At 40.4% G+C, this 14,361-nt stretch overlaps 1 protein-coding gene across 1 annotated transcript; it reads right to left on the bottom strand.

Moving 5' to 3' along the window:
• Nucleotides 1-1,089: 1,089 nt before the first annotated feature.
• On the bottom strand, nucleotides 1,090-10,413 carry cntn1a (contactin 1a; the record flags this gene model as incomplete). Its single annotated transcript, XM_079450947.1, has 22 exons — nucleotides 1,090-1,166; nucleotides 1,266-1,419; nucleotides 1,503-1,621; nucleotides 1,721-1,910; nucleotides 1,983-2,086; nucleotides 2,888-3,122; nucleotides 3,246-3,316; nucleotides 3,440-3,589; nucleotides 4,316-4,477; nucleotides 4,562-4,694; nucleotides 4,788-4,960; nucleotides 5,038-5,165; nucleotides 5,238-5,388; nucleotides 5,472-5,592; nucleotides 6,790-6,914; nucleotides 6,995-7,179; nucleotides 7,255-7,354; nucleotides 7,447-7,653; nucleotides 7,750-7,845; nucleotides 7,935-8,116; nucleotides 9,061-9,187; nucleotides 10,329-10,413. The coding sequence occupies 22 exons, from the start codon at nucleotides 10,411-10,413 to the stop codon at nucleotides 1,090-1,092; spliced, it is 3,075 nt and encodes a 1,024-aa protein (XP_079307073.1).
• Between the last annotated feature and the right edge of the window lie 3,948 nt (nucleotides 10,414-14,361).

Below are 14,361 nucleotides of genomic sequence, written 5' to 3'. Positions count from 1 at the left end.
CTCCCTCGCTCTCACTCACTCTCTCTCCCTCCCTCCCTCCCTCCCTCCCTCGCTCGCTCTCACTCTCACTCTCTCTCTCTCTCTCTCTCTCTCTCTCTCTCTCTCTCTCTCCCTCCCTCCCTCCCTCCCTCTCTCCCTCCCTCCCTCCCTCCCTCCCTCTCTCCCTCCCTCCCTCGCTCGCTCTCACTCTCTCTCTCTCTCTCTCTCTCTCTCCCTCCCTCCCTCTCTCACTCACTAAACTCATTCACTCACAATGCAGCCCGTCACTCTCTCACTCGCTCGTTTACTCATTCACTCACCCACCCACCCTCTCACTCATTCACTCACTCCCTCGCTCACAATCCAGCACATCACTCTTTCACTCACTCCTTCACAATCCATCACTCTCTCGCTGACTAATTCCCTCACTCCAATGCATCTCTCTCACTTTCATTTGCTCACTCACTCACTCACTCACTCACTCACTCACTCACTCACTCACTCACTCACTGCCTTCCACTGTCTCTCTCACATACGCAAAGACACAATCTATCACTTTCTCTCTCACCCTGACTTTCTCACTCTCTTTCACAAACACACCCTCTCTCTCGCTCTCTCGCGCACTCGCTCACTCTCTCTCTTTATTAAGTCCCTCTATTAGATATGGTAATATAAAAAAAAGATTTTACGTTGAATAAAGAGATGAATAGCTTATAAATTATTGCATATATATAATAATACTCTAGCATGATGATCGTGCCGTTCCGTCCGTCCTCTTTACTATGGTGTAGAATTTGTGAAGATTGAATCCGAATTGTTTTGCTTTGACTGTTGACGACAGGAACGATGAAATAGCAACTGATATTCAAACTACAATAAGACAAACATCAGACGCTTCCGTCCGTCACCAAAACACGTTAACACGAGCACTTCCTGCGTCACGTCCTCCTCCGAGCTCATGCTTTAACACAATCAGACTGTGAGATGTTATAAGGCATATCGAAGAGTTCAGACGTTAAATCCGTCCCGGCTGGAGAAGATCAGTGGGTTCGTACGGGCGTCTGCGATTCATTCCGTGAGAGTTCTGATTGAATCCAGATGAATCTACATTCAGAGAAGAGAACTCAAGAGCGCCGTGACCATCAGAGAGAAGACGCTGAGAGACTGAGCCACGAGCGCTCCTCCACCTGCGCACACATCACAAAACAATCACGGTTTCAAACCCAGGTCAGATAGACAGACAGACAGACAGACAGACAGAGAGCTGCGTTTTGTGTGAATCTGACCTGACACACGCAGTTGTGCGACGGCTCCGTCTCCTCCGGCGCTGTGAGCGCGCACCTCCACCAGGTACTGACCCTTCATTATGGGCAGATCGATGGAGTGCTTTCCTGTGGTGTACAGACTGCTGTTTGGCTGACCTTCGGCCCTGTACAGCACCTGAGAGGTCAGAGGTCAACACGCATGACATGAAGGTTATAACACAAATGCTGAAAGTAAATTAGCATCAATAAAGCAGTGACCTTATATCCCTCCACGCTGGACTCGTTGGCCAGCGGCTCCACCTGCTCCCAGACGATGTTGAATTTCTTCCCGTTGGAATGGATGGAATGTCTGACTATTTTGGGCGGCCGACTGGGAGCTGAGGAACAACACACGTGTCAAGTTTGCTTCATCGTGTTATTTCTTCATCGTTTGTGTATTTAGACGTTTGTTTAATTGTCGTGCGGTTCAGACTCACGCGCTTTCCTCGTGTGAACCTCTTGTCGGTCGCTGGCGGGTCCGTAACCGGCGCCGTTGTACGCCCGCACCTCGATGTAGTAAAGAGAGTTGGGTTTCATGTGGTTCAGTCCCGTGTGGTTCTCTTGACTGGGAACCAGCACGTGCTGAGCGGATGCCTCGTTCTCAACCGTCTGTCTCCAGTACCGCACCTGACAGATGTTGAGGTGGTTAAAGAGCCGAAAACAGACATATTTCAGTTTTAAAGAGGGTTTAATAGTAACCTGGTATCCTTCTACTGTCTGTAAGTTCACAGGCATCCAGCACACGATGGCTTGGGTGGCTGACAGCGGCCTCACCTCCACGATAGTGGGTGCTTTTGAGGGAACTGAACACAGAAATAAACCTGAATCAGACAGCTCATTTATTTTATTAATTAAAAGTGTTTTATTATGAAAACAATTCTACATTTGTGAATTAGTGGTATAGTAAATTATTGAAATTATCTAAATAAATGAATGTTATTATTTATAATTATTTTATAAATGTTATTACTAAACAAAAAAATTTCATAATGTTTTGACAAATATACAATTGTTTATTTATTGTCTGTTTTTTATTTTCATTACAATTTTACATCTACGCCAATTTCCATACGTTTGTAAATATGTAAGAAAGATATCAAACGTGACATTAAATAAAAGTTTACATATAATTAAAATTTTATATAAAAGAAAATATATACACACAAATATTCCCTAATTATATACACGTATGCGTATGTGTTTATAAATACAAAAGAAATGAGAAAAATGTACAGACATATATTATGTAAACACAAACGTTTCTTCTGGATGTGATTTATATTTAAACATCCCTACCCAATGCATATTGTATATTAAGTGACGAGTGAAAATATAAATACAAAATATGTAAAAGTTTTTGTGCTAAAATATGTCCTGCAATGGAAGACATGCACGCTACAGAAATAACATTTTACAAATGCATTGATATTAGCCGATCATTGAATTAAATATTGTAACAATCATACATTACATTATTACATTCAAATAAAAAAAATCTACACTTTGAAGATCTCATATCTTACATTTGCCCACAATGTTTAAGAATAAATCTTTAGATGAGAAATACTGATATCTGACAATCATTTTAAAGTAAAGCCACTGACCGTCCTGAGCCGAGTAGATGAAGGAGCTGAGGCTGAACGGTCCCTCACCCTGACTGTTAAACGCTTTCATCTTCACCTCAAACTTCGTGGACGGTGGGATGTCCGTGTCTTTGTGGACGTATTTGTGAGCGTGAGGATCTGAGACGGTCACCTTCAGCCAATCACGCTTGTCGTGAGGTTTAAAGGCGATGATGTAACCAAAGTTCCTGCCGTAGTGATACTCTGTTTGGACGGGCTGCAGGATACGGATCAGAAAAAATTACAGTAATGAATTTAAGAGCGCTTTCTTCTCAATGATGTCTCAACGATTTCTTGAAAATGTTTGATCGTGTATCTTAGCGCGGAGAGAATCCGGTACCGTCCATGTGATGGTGAGTTCTCTGCTGGTTCCTCCTCCACCTCCAATATCTGATGGTGCAACCACAGGTCCTACAGAGAGAGAGGGATGCAAAACAATAATGCTCTGACATTTTATCACTAAATATATGAAACACAATAGAAATGAATATAAGTAATGATCAATTATGTAGAAGTTGAGCATATCAGACTGACTGGCTTCCATCGTGGTGGTTCTGGGCGAGGGGTCGCTGGGTGGTCCTGTGCCCAGTGTGTTGATGGCAGTGACTCTGAACTCATAATCCGTCCAGGGTGTCAGATTGATCACTGTGGCCTTTTCTGAATTACCCTCCACATTCACTGGAGCTGAACATCCCACAACAAACACAAACAGATCTGTCAAATTTCATTTCATTGACTTTTCTCATTTCAACCTGTAAGAACAACATTATTTAACAGACAATTTACATGTGTTCCGGATAACATAATGCGTTCAAGGTGTACGTTTATGCTCCTTTGGAGTTGTATGGGGCTCTATAATAATCCTTTCATTTGTTCTTTTTTTACATTCAAATTTCTCTGGATTCGTGTCTTCCGGTTTAAAAAATACAGCCGATACAGAAAAAGAGACTATTTCAATATTTTCAGTTTTTGTGATTTTACCAATTATATGCGTTTAGGTCAAATGATCATTTTTGTTTTATTCTGTGAACTACTGACAATGTGTATCCCAAATTTCAAATCCAAATATTCTTTCTATTTGCATTTATTTGCAGAAAACGAAAACTGGTGACAAAAAAGATGCTCAGACCTCAAATACTGCAAATAAAACATGTTCATATTTCTACATGTATTTAGGAAAAGTTCAAACATCATTTTGTTATGTGAATAATCTTGATTTTGATATGCTGTTGGATGACTTTATGACACTCCTGAGCTTTGATGTTTCTTACATTAATGTTACTAGCACATTTAATTTACTAAATTAATTCATCTAAAATACAATACTGTGTCATCGTGTGTTCAAGTTATCCCAAGACTTTTATTTTGACAGGTCGACACAAAGACACTATATTGATATGAAATACTCACAGGTGGAGGCTTCTCTCCAGTCGTGTCCTGCTTTCATGTCTCTGTATTGGATGATGTATTTGGAGATTGGACTCAGATTGTCCGTCCCGTGACTCCAGGTCACTCTCACGCTGCTGTTGGTCACCTCGTCCACACGCACACCACCGGGAGGACCCGGGGGACCTAACAGAGATGAGAGAGAAGGGCACATGACATCACACATGAAAAACAAATAAACACTCAGGTCCGCTCAGGTCTCTGTCTCACCTCGGACCACCAGCTCAGCGGTGGTGGTGATGTTGTCTACAGGCGTCTGAGCCGCACAGGTGTAACGTCCCGCGTGTCTCAGCTGTGTGTTCCTGATCAACAGCTCAGAGCTCGACGTCCCTGCATGACCATCCTGAGTGACCGTGAATCATGTGACTTTAATCATCTTTATTACTTATAAATGATACCCAAGCAGTAAAAGTTGTTTAAAAAATGATTTCTTCACCATTTTGTGTTGGTAATGCTCTCTCTCCTGGTCAAAGTCGATCACGTGACCGTTGACAGACCAGATGAAGGCGAGGTCGAGGGTCGGGTCATGTGACGCGCCGCACTCCATCCTGGCACTCTCCCCCACGCTGACATCAGCGTTGGACGGAGCCAGAGTGGTTTTAGTGGCGTCTGTAGGACAGCGAGAGATGCAATTGACACACACCAATCTAAATTCACATTTCATCTGGTCGGAGATCAGTTTGTACCTGTGATGGACAGAGATCCCGTGCTGTTGCCTCGTCCTCTGTCGTTCTCAGCGAAACACGTGTATCCGCCCTTGTCCGACGTAGTGACGTTGACAATCTCTAAACTTCCGTCCTGCCAAATGAAAATCCTGCAAAAAAAGATTTTATTGTATGACAGGAAGTGAGCACAGGAATCTGAAGCACCAGACGTGACCTCTGACCTGCTGGAGTTATAGAGGAGCTCGGTTCCTTTGCTCCAGGAGATGGCCGGCCGCGGCGCTGCTCTCGGTTTGCAGTCGATCACCACACGACCGTTTTTGGCTGCAAGAATTTTGGGTTTTACAGGATTTCGCTCGAACGAAGGAGCACCGGCTGAGAAAAGAGCACAAGGTGTTGACTCCAGAACAATTTGGTTTAGGTTTTTTGGGTAAAGGAGCAATGAGATCCAAGCTCACCGAAGACTTTGAGTTCAGCGTTGGCGTAGATCGTCCCGTAGCGGTTTTCAGCGATACACTGGTACATCCCAGAATCAGCAAAAGTCAGATCTGTGAAGCGTAACTCATGGTTCTTCACCAGCTGATGAAAACACACAAGAACAGAGACGCCAACGAGGAAGGATTTTATATCTTTTGATTATGTCTTTAACGGCATATCAGCAACAAAGGCTACGAGAAAGAAGATTTGACACTGTCAAATATATGCAAATGTTATTAGTAAAAACTCAAATCAAATGAAATCCAATCCAATAAAAGCATCAGGAAATGAATAAAATGTATTATTTCATAATAAAGTTTAGATATTCTTAAACTGTTATGAATAATAACAAACATTTAAATTCTTTAGATGAAAGCATTTTTCTGCAAAATTAACAAAATGAATACTACATATTATTTTATGGTAAAATAAAAAAGAACATTACATTTTATTACTAATAAAAAGATATGTAAAATACTTCAGTGTCTTCTACACAATTAAAATGTATTATTTAATATAAAATAAAAAATACTCTACGTCATTATGAATAATAAGTAAGATTTGAGATATAAGCATCTTCTACACAAATAAAATGTATTGTTTTAGTACATAAAATTTGATAAATCGTTACAAAATACTGAATGGAAAAGCCTCTTCTAAAGAAAAAAAGTAATATTTAAAAACAAAATAAAAATCTAATATGAATAACAAAAAAATATAATCTTTCGATCAAGACTAAACAAATACAATGTATTATCTAATAATAAAATAACAAGTACATACAAAGATGAATTATCACAAAATATGAAATAAAAGCATCTTCTTAACAAATAAAATAAAATACAAGAAATGACTAAAAGTAACTAATATGTCATAATTTCTTAATGTGTTTAAAAAATAAATGAACTGCTGAAAGATATATAAAAGCATCTGCTAAGCAAATAAATGACACAAAATGTTAAATTCTGTTAAAATGAGTATTTTCAAGAATCCTTGAGTACTGAAAAGAGCTAAAGCAGCGAGATGATTATATATTCCCTCCTGCTATCGTGTTTTCTCTTTCAGCTCTTTAGATCGGAACGGGCTCGTGCTGTGACTGTTATGTAACCGGAATGAGAAGTCGCTCCAGACGGATCGCAGCCAACAGCCCAACAACACAAACTCATTTATCTCGCATTTATCGACCAGCCCCAGAGTTTGGAGTACAGAGAGACAGAATTATTTATGAAGTATGAGGAGAACAGAATCAGAAACCATTACTGGATGGACTCGTTCCCAGCAAAGACATGATGGCCGTACCTTCTCTCCGTTCTTCAGGAAGTGCACGTGAGGTTTAGGTTTCCCATTGGCCACACAGGACATGATGTAATCACCTCCGATATCTCTCTCCGAGCTGCTGATCTTCTCAACCCACTCAGGAGTCCCTGACAAACACGCAAACACAAGTTAACTAGTAATACTAACTAGCTTAAACGTGTGTGTAAGACGTACTCATAGCGCTCACCCTCCACGAACAGACGTGTGTGGTGTTTGTCTTTGTCTTTGGAGTTCTCCGCTTCGCACTCGTACAAGCCCTCATCCTCATACTGGAGGTTGTACAGATGGAGGAGACCCCCGGCCATACTGATGTCATGACGGTGGGGGGGCAGTTCACCGTCCACCTTTTTCCACCGGATCTGAGGGATGGGGCTGGACGCACACACACAAAATCACTCGAGCACGTAAACAGCAATAAAAACACAAACGCCATTGTTTTTCACTTACTTTCCCAGCGCGAAACACTCCATCGTCACGTTCTGACCCATTAGTGCGTACGTGTTTGGAGGTTTAACTTTAATGTCTGCCGGATATTTCTTCAGAGAACCTGAACGAGAGCAAATAGGACATGAAAATCACCGGCCTACAGATGGCGCTTGTTGTACATCTCAACACTGAGGTCCTGATGTTGACACTCACGCTCGGGGGTGGGCACCAGAGGGATGAACTTGCTGAAAACGCTCTTTGCGATGGACGGACTGGAGACGAAGCAGGAGTAATTTCCGCTGTCCGCCGCCCGGACTGTGGAGATGTAGAGGTTCCCGGTGGTCTGAGACACAAAGCGACGTTTATCCAGAGGAATGAAATCTGGAAACTCGTTCAGCATCCAGCGGAAGGACAAATCTTCTGTTGAGAGAAGAGACGTGATTCGTCCTTTCATCTATTTAGGGTGTGAAGTCAATCTTGTTTAATAATGACGCTTAAATCAGGTGTTTAGGTAACCTGGAAAATGTGGGGGCGGGGCACAGAGTAGTACCGCCCCCTGCCCCTCCTTCACAAAGACCGCCTCTCGTTCGTCCGTGGAGAACATGTCCAGGTCTAAAACACACAGAGATGTTAAAGTGACGGTGTTTTTTGAATGCTTGTTAGATGTTGTTAGAGAGAAGAAGTGATGTGAATGAGCTCACAGCCAAACTGGACAGAAGCCGTCTGACTGATCACCGTCCCAAACTCGTTGGTTGCCACACAGGTATAGTTCCCGATATCTCTGCTTCTGTCCGGGTAACTGATGACCAGATCTCCACCCGTCAGACTGTATGGACTGTCACCTCCCTCAGGAATAACAATATCTGCATTGTTTAATCTCCACCTGTCAACATGAATCACATCAGAAACATGTACTATGCAATTACATATTTTTTTACATATCTAGTAAAAACATATTTAGGATAACTAATGATTACATTTTTCACAATGTAATGTGAAATTTAAATGGGAATATAATTATATACATTTTCAATAAAATATTTCATACATTTATATTGTAACTATTTGTAGTATAAAAAATTTTGTTTTCATTGTTTTATTTGACATAATATAATACACCATACTGCCATAAAAATGTGACTTTATACATACATTAACAATAAAATAATATCATGTATTTTTATTAATATAATGATTTAATTACAATATAATGCAAAGATTAACAATCACAAAATATTGAACAAAAAACATTAGAAATAATTTTATTTTATATATTAAATATAACTAATAATGAACTTTTAACAATATAATGGAAAATTTAAATTGGAATAGTTATATAGATTTTGAATAAAATATTGTATACATTTATATTGTAATCTCTTTGTAGTATTAATTGTAACATTTAATTTGTAATTTTTCTTTTTATTATTTGATATAATACACTATAATATTATTATACATACATTAACCATAATATAACATTATGTATTTTGATCTATATAATGATTTCATTACTACCTAAATGATCTTTAATTCTTGTTAATGTAAATCAACTTTATTTTTTCTGAGAAAAGAAGAACTGAGTTATATCACAGTATATCATAGTAACTATAAATCATAATAACTAAAGTTATAATCTCATTTTTAAAACCGTACCATCCCATCGTTGTTTTTGGAATTAGTTAAAGTACTGTAATGTATGTTTTTGCTTTGCTATTGTTTATGAATTCTGTGAATAGAACAAATATTACTGAACAGTGCAAAATAATGAGTTGGTAGTGCAGATCTCTAGTGAGTGTGCACTAGGAAGGGCTCTTTATCGGTTACCTGAATGTAGCAGGTGGGTGTGCCCGTGCCCTGCACATCAGAGTGATCTTATCCTCTGGAGACTCTTCAGGGTAAATGGTGTCGATGGGCTGTTCCTCAAACACAGGTCCATAACCGGACCACTCATCTGAGACACGAGTGAGACGGAGGAGAAAATACAGTCGCTTAATGTCACTATAAAACACTGTTGAGGGCTTACTACGCATTACAGTCAACACTGACTGACTACACATTGTCCATCAATACTGAAGACGCTATACAGCGACCTATGAGCCAGACGTTCAATTGGATGTAGGCCCGACAATGAAACGTTCAGACATCAAAGCTCCTCCTGAAAACAATAAACGCATCTGTCTGCCAAAGACCACGCAGAGCTCTCAAGGCTTTGATGGTAAACGGGTGGGAGGTGGTCCGGCTCTGCATAGACGCGAGACGAGAGCGAGCACCAGGGAGATGTGTTGCCATCCCTTTAATCTTCCGCTCCCCCACATGGCCTCTTTTTACCCATGAATAAATATACGGGCTGCCACAGAACTCTGAATCGGTTTCATGTTAGTAAGATCTTGCAATAAGCCCCTTCAAACGATGCTCGAAAACTCGAGGGCCTCCGGGGTCTTCAGTATTAATGTAGTGATGGACACGATGACCTCATCAAACACAATGTGTGAGGATGTTACAGTATCTTAACTTTGACATGAACAGCAGAACTCACCACCAAAGACTCCTGAAGATTCACTCCAAACTAACCGGACTGAAAGAGAAACAACAGAATATCAGCATCACAGAGAGACAGACAGATACACAGACAGAACGTCAGACAGTCTCAAATAAGATAAGAAACAAGGTCAGAGATTCTGAAGACAGACATAGAAAGAAAGATTGACAGACAGACAGAGAGAGAGGCAGACAAGCTTGACATGCAGATAGACAGACAGAGTTAGACAGTTAGACAGGCTGGGAGATAGACAAACAAGCAGCTGGCAGAAAGACATGAGGACAAAAAGAGAGACAGGTAAACAGAGACAAACAGACAGAGGGAGAAAGACAGAAATGCAGACAGAGAGATAAACAAGCACAGACAGACAGACATAGAAACACGGACAGACAGACAGACGGACAGACAGAGAAACACAGACAGACAGACAGACAGACAGACAGACAGACGGACAGACAGAGAAACACAGACAGACAGACAGACAGACAGACAGACAGACAGAGAGACAGACAGACAGACAGAGAAACACGGACAGACAGACAGGTCTACTCACAGTTGGAGGAGACAGCGAGTGATACGGTGAGCAGAAGAGAACAGACGTGTGTCATGGCTCTGGGCTGAAGGGCCTCTGGGATCATGACCTACAGCAGATCTTCACACATCAGGAGATTCCCTGAACACATCATAAAGACGAGTCCTTCATATTTCACTACTAAACTTCAGCCCCTGAGCTTACAGAAAATCACATCTTTGTGTGTTTGTCTGCAAACCAAATATAACAAAATACATGCGACCACTGCGGGTATGAAAAGCCAAACGGTGATATCAGCCTCATGTTTCAGTCACTCTCAGTATATAAACTGGATGTGATTAGCATCAGCTTTGAGACGTCTGATGCTCTCAGAGGTCAGACTGACACACAATGAAACCTGTTATCTCATCAAGACCACAAGCAGCAGAACTCAGTGTGACATCATCATCATGATGACAGCACAATACAGGCACATGACAGATGACAGCTGCTTTATATGGGCGAGACCTCAGCAATACATGAACACGCCTACTGTGCAAAATACAAACCACACATTTATACTGAGTAGAATTATTAACTATATGTTGAAGTTTATTTACAGAGGCTGAACAAAATTAAGAGATCATTCAAAATGTTCATTTAATCATCATTTCTAGATGTATTGTGATCATTCCAGTCCAACTTCATCCGATATTAGATTTCCGATGACTTTATTTTGCCTTGTTGTGTAAGAACTGTCGAGCTTGTGCTGCTCCTCTGGAGTGAAAGTTATCCAACAGTGATGTGAAAGACAAGACACTGAAAACTGTGATCAAAATCAAGATTTTCTGCAAATAGAAACAATATTTTTATGGGAAATTTGGGAGAAATATTGTCAGTAGTTCACAGAATGACCTATAAATAGTCAATTCATTTGAAATGGTCTCTTCATTTTCTGTGTTAACTATATCAGTTCACATTATATATAACACATGTTTTATTGCTATTAATATCATGATTACTTTTTCGTTTTACTGTATATTTCTTTAGAAATTACTATTTGAATTACTACTTTGTCTAACATTTATTGGTCTTACAACAAACACTGTCTTTTCTTTTATGAAACAGAATAAATAAAAAACAATTCTATATATCTTTCTGCCACAAAGGCAGACAACACGGACATTTGTGAGCTTTACAGCTGTACTAACTGTCAGGATTTTTTCTACACGTTAAGAGTTTCCTAGCAACACTATTTCCATCATATGACTTTATTTTAATGAGCTCTGATGATGTTTCACCTATTTACATACAAATGTGTGTTTTGCACTGATGATGTCATAACACACACACACGCTCGCACGTGTCCACACACACACTTAGTATCTCTCTCTCTTCTACACGCTCATGTATTAATATTCAAATCTCTCCAGACAATGTGAGCTGTTCCACTGGGAAGAAGAAACACAAATGAGATTTCTTTAATGTCTCGATTGATTCTCATAGACAGCAACAAGGTTGAATGTGAAGCAAATGGAGACTGAGAAACGATTAAGCTGAAGAACGTCCATCATCTCTGAGACTCTGCAGGTTCCATACTGTACATCTGCACAATAACTGCTCACAGAGATTCTCCCGTGACCGTGAGGATATTATAAACACGACTCATGAGTAAGAACACACAAGTCTGATGATCAGACGGAATCAGAATCACGACCCCATGACGACCTCAGATTGATAATCGGCTTTGAATGATCTGTTAACATCACGACCCCGCAACGAGAAGACATCACACAAATTATTCATGTCTCAGCAGATTTACTGCTTAATATTTGATGTGGTACAGTTGATGAGACGGACGTACGGTACTGATGATACTGTACCATCACAACATCACAGTCACTTGTGATACAATTATATCCAGCAGAACATCGGTCCGATCATACAGTACCATCTGTTATAGACACCTATCAAACACACACACGCAACTCACAAACACAACCAGATCATCAAATACACACTTTACTGATAAAGAGACACACACCTGTCAAAAACACACAGACGACCGTTACACAGAAAACCCCAAACACAGGGACACACCCCCATTTAATCTTTAACACACATGCACGCCATTTAAACCACACACATGTACACCACTTAAAACACACACACATTTCATTTAAAACACACTCATGTACACCATTTAAATGTGCGCAAATATACATTTCCTTTAAAACACACACACCTACACTATTTAAAACACACACAAACATACATAATTTAAAACACACACATGCGCGCACATGCACTCACAAAATGTTTATTTAAAAGACACACATGCACACTATTTAAAACACACAACTAGATTGCAAAACATATTGCATACAACAGTCTCAAACCTATCTCACACATACACCTGTCAAACACACTCATCAGACACACACACACCAAGCACAAAGACGCACTCCCATTAAACACACACAACCATCAGACTACACACAGCAGACTCTCACACACACACACACACACATCATCAGACTCACTTATAAAAACCCATCACACACACAAACACACAAATCCTAGCCTTATCAGTCCTCGCTCTGCTTCTGTACTGAATCTGTACTAATCACATCTTCAGCATGACAGGTGATGGAATCCAGATCAGCCAATCAGAGAGTGAGACACGACCGAACCTGCTGCCATCTACTACTCTAAAGAGCCTGACATCTGCTCACAATACAAAAAAAAGTTTTCTATAAAATAAGTAAAAGTTCAACCAAAATCTCATGACAAACCCGCATGACTTCTGCAGAACACAAAAGAAGATATTTTGAAGAACGTTGATCCCCATCGACTTCCATTGTTATCGACCATTCGCAAAATATCGAAACCACAATCACGTGAATAAACATTGACATCATTTATATCGCTGGTGAACTGCCCCTTTAAGATTTGACACAAATGACTTCAAATGGTTTCGCAGTGCAGGATAGAGAAATAAAAAGAGCCAAACCCTTGACTGACCTTCCGCTTAATCCTTCCGCATTATTTTCACGTCGACTCAGCGGGTTCGTGTTGAAACTCTGCTGAATAACCAACCAATTTCAGCTCGAACAAAAACAACATCTACCCACAAGTGTCTGGGGTCTCTGAGAAAAAACACATCAATAAGAAATGCATACGTTGTGGTTACTTGATTAATGTGTGAGAACGTATCGCTCATATAACAGAAGCTCACCAATACATCTCAGCGGACTATTGCTCGGTCCAGAGGACGTGACCTCTCCATCCGTAGATCACGTCACTGTCAGTCCAGAAAATACTCAATCTAACTCCATTAAAGAAAATTCTGTGCATCCCAAATAAAACTATGTTGTAAATGAAGTCTACACTCGAGCTCCAAACTCCATCTTCTTAAAAATGTGCTCGTTCCCAACTGTCCCAAATCTATTGTCTCCCAAATAAATGAGCGGAGCGCTATCTGAGTTACGGGGAGATCAGATTAATTCCCCGGACGGTATGACAGGCGCGCTAATGCGGGTTAGCTATTGAAGGAGCATCCCTGCTGGGAGCGATCGGATAGATGCGTCTCCAGATCGCCAGCGAGGATTAAATCTCCCAAACTCAACCCCCATCTTCTGTCCGGCACCGCAGAACGCCGGCACTCACACTAATGAGATCTTCATCATCACTCATACAGGACGCAGAACCCCTCGGGACGACCTTGCGGAAGATCTGCATTCCTGCTAATAGGAGTGATCGTTCAGTGATGACACGGATACCAAGTTTGCAAAGCACCTCACGACAAACCAAGTAAAAGAAATGTAATGACAGTAAAAACATATTTAGCTCCTAAATTGGCAGAAAACTGTAATTGTCGAAATCCATGAAGAGTAAAAAAGTATGTTAAAAAGTGTTTAGTGTAATCTGAGGTTAAGAATCAAAATGCATGGTGCAGTTAATATCAGGTTTAACTGTCGGTAGGGAAATACGTTCTCTTATTTTGACCTTATAAAGATTATAAAGAACCTTATAAGATCTGGTCTTGTATGAGTGAAATTGCTGCACATAGGTT

The sequence above is a fragment of the Barbatula barbatula genome, assembly GCF_947034865.1.
Source record: "Barbatula barbatula genome assembly, chromosome: 25".
NCBI lineage: Eukaryota > Metazoa > Chordata > Actinopteri > Cypriniformes > Nemacheilidae > Barbatula > Barbatula barbatula.
Note: the sequence above shows the minus strand (reverse complement) of the source record. Positions and strands in the feature narration are given on the sequence as shown.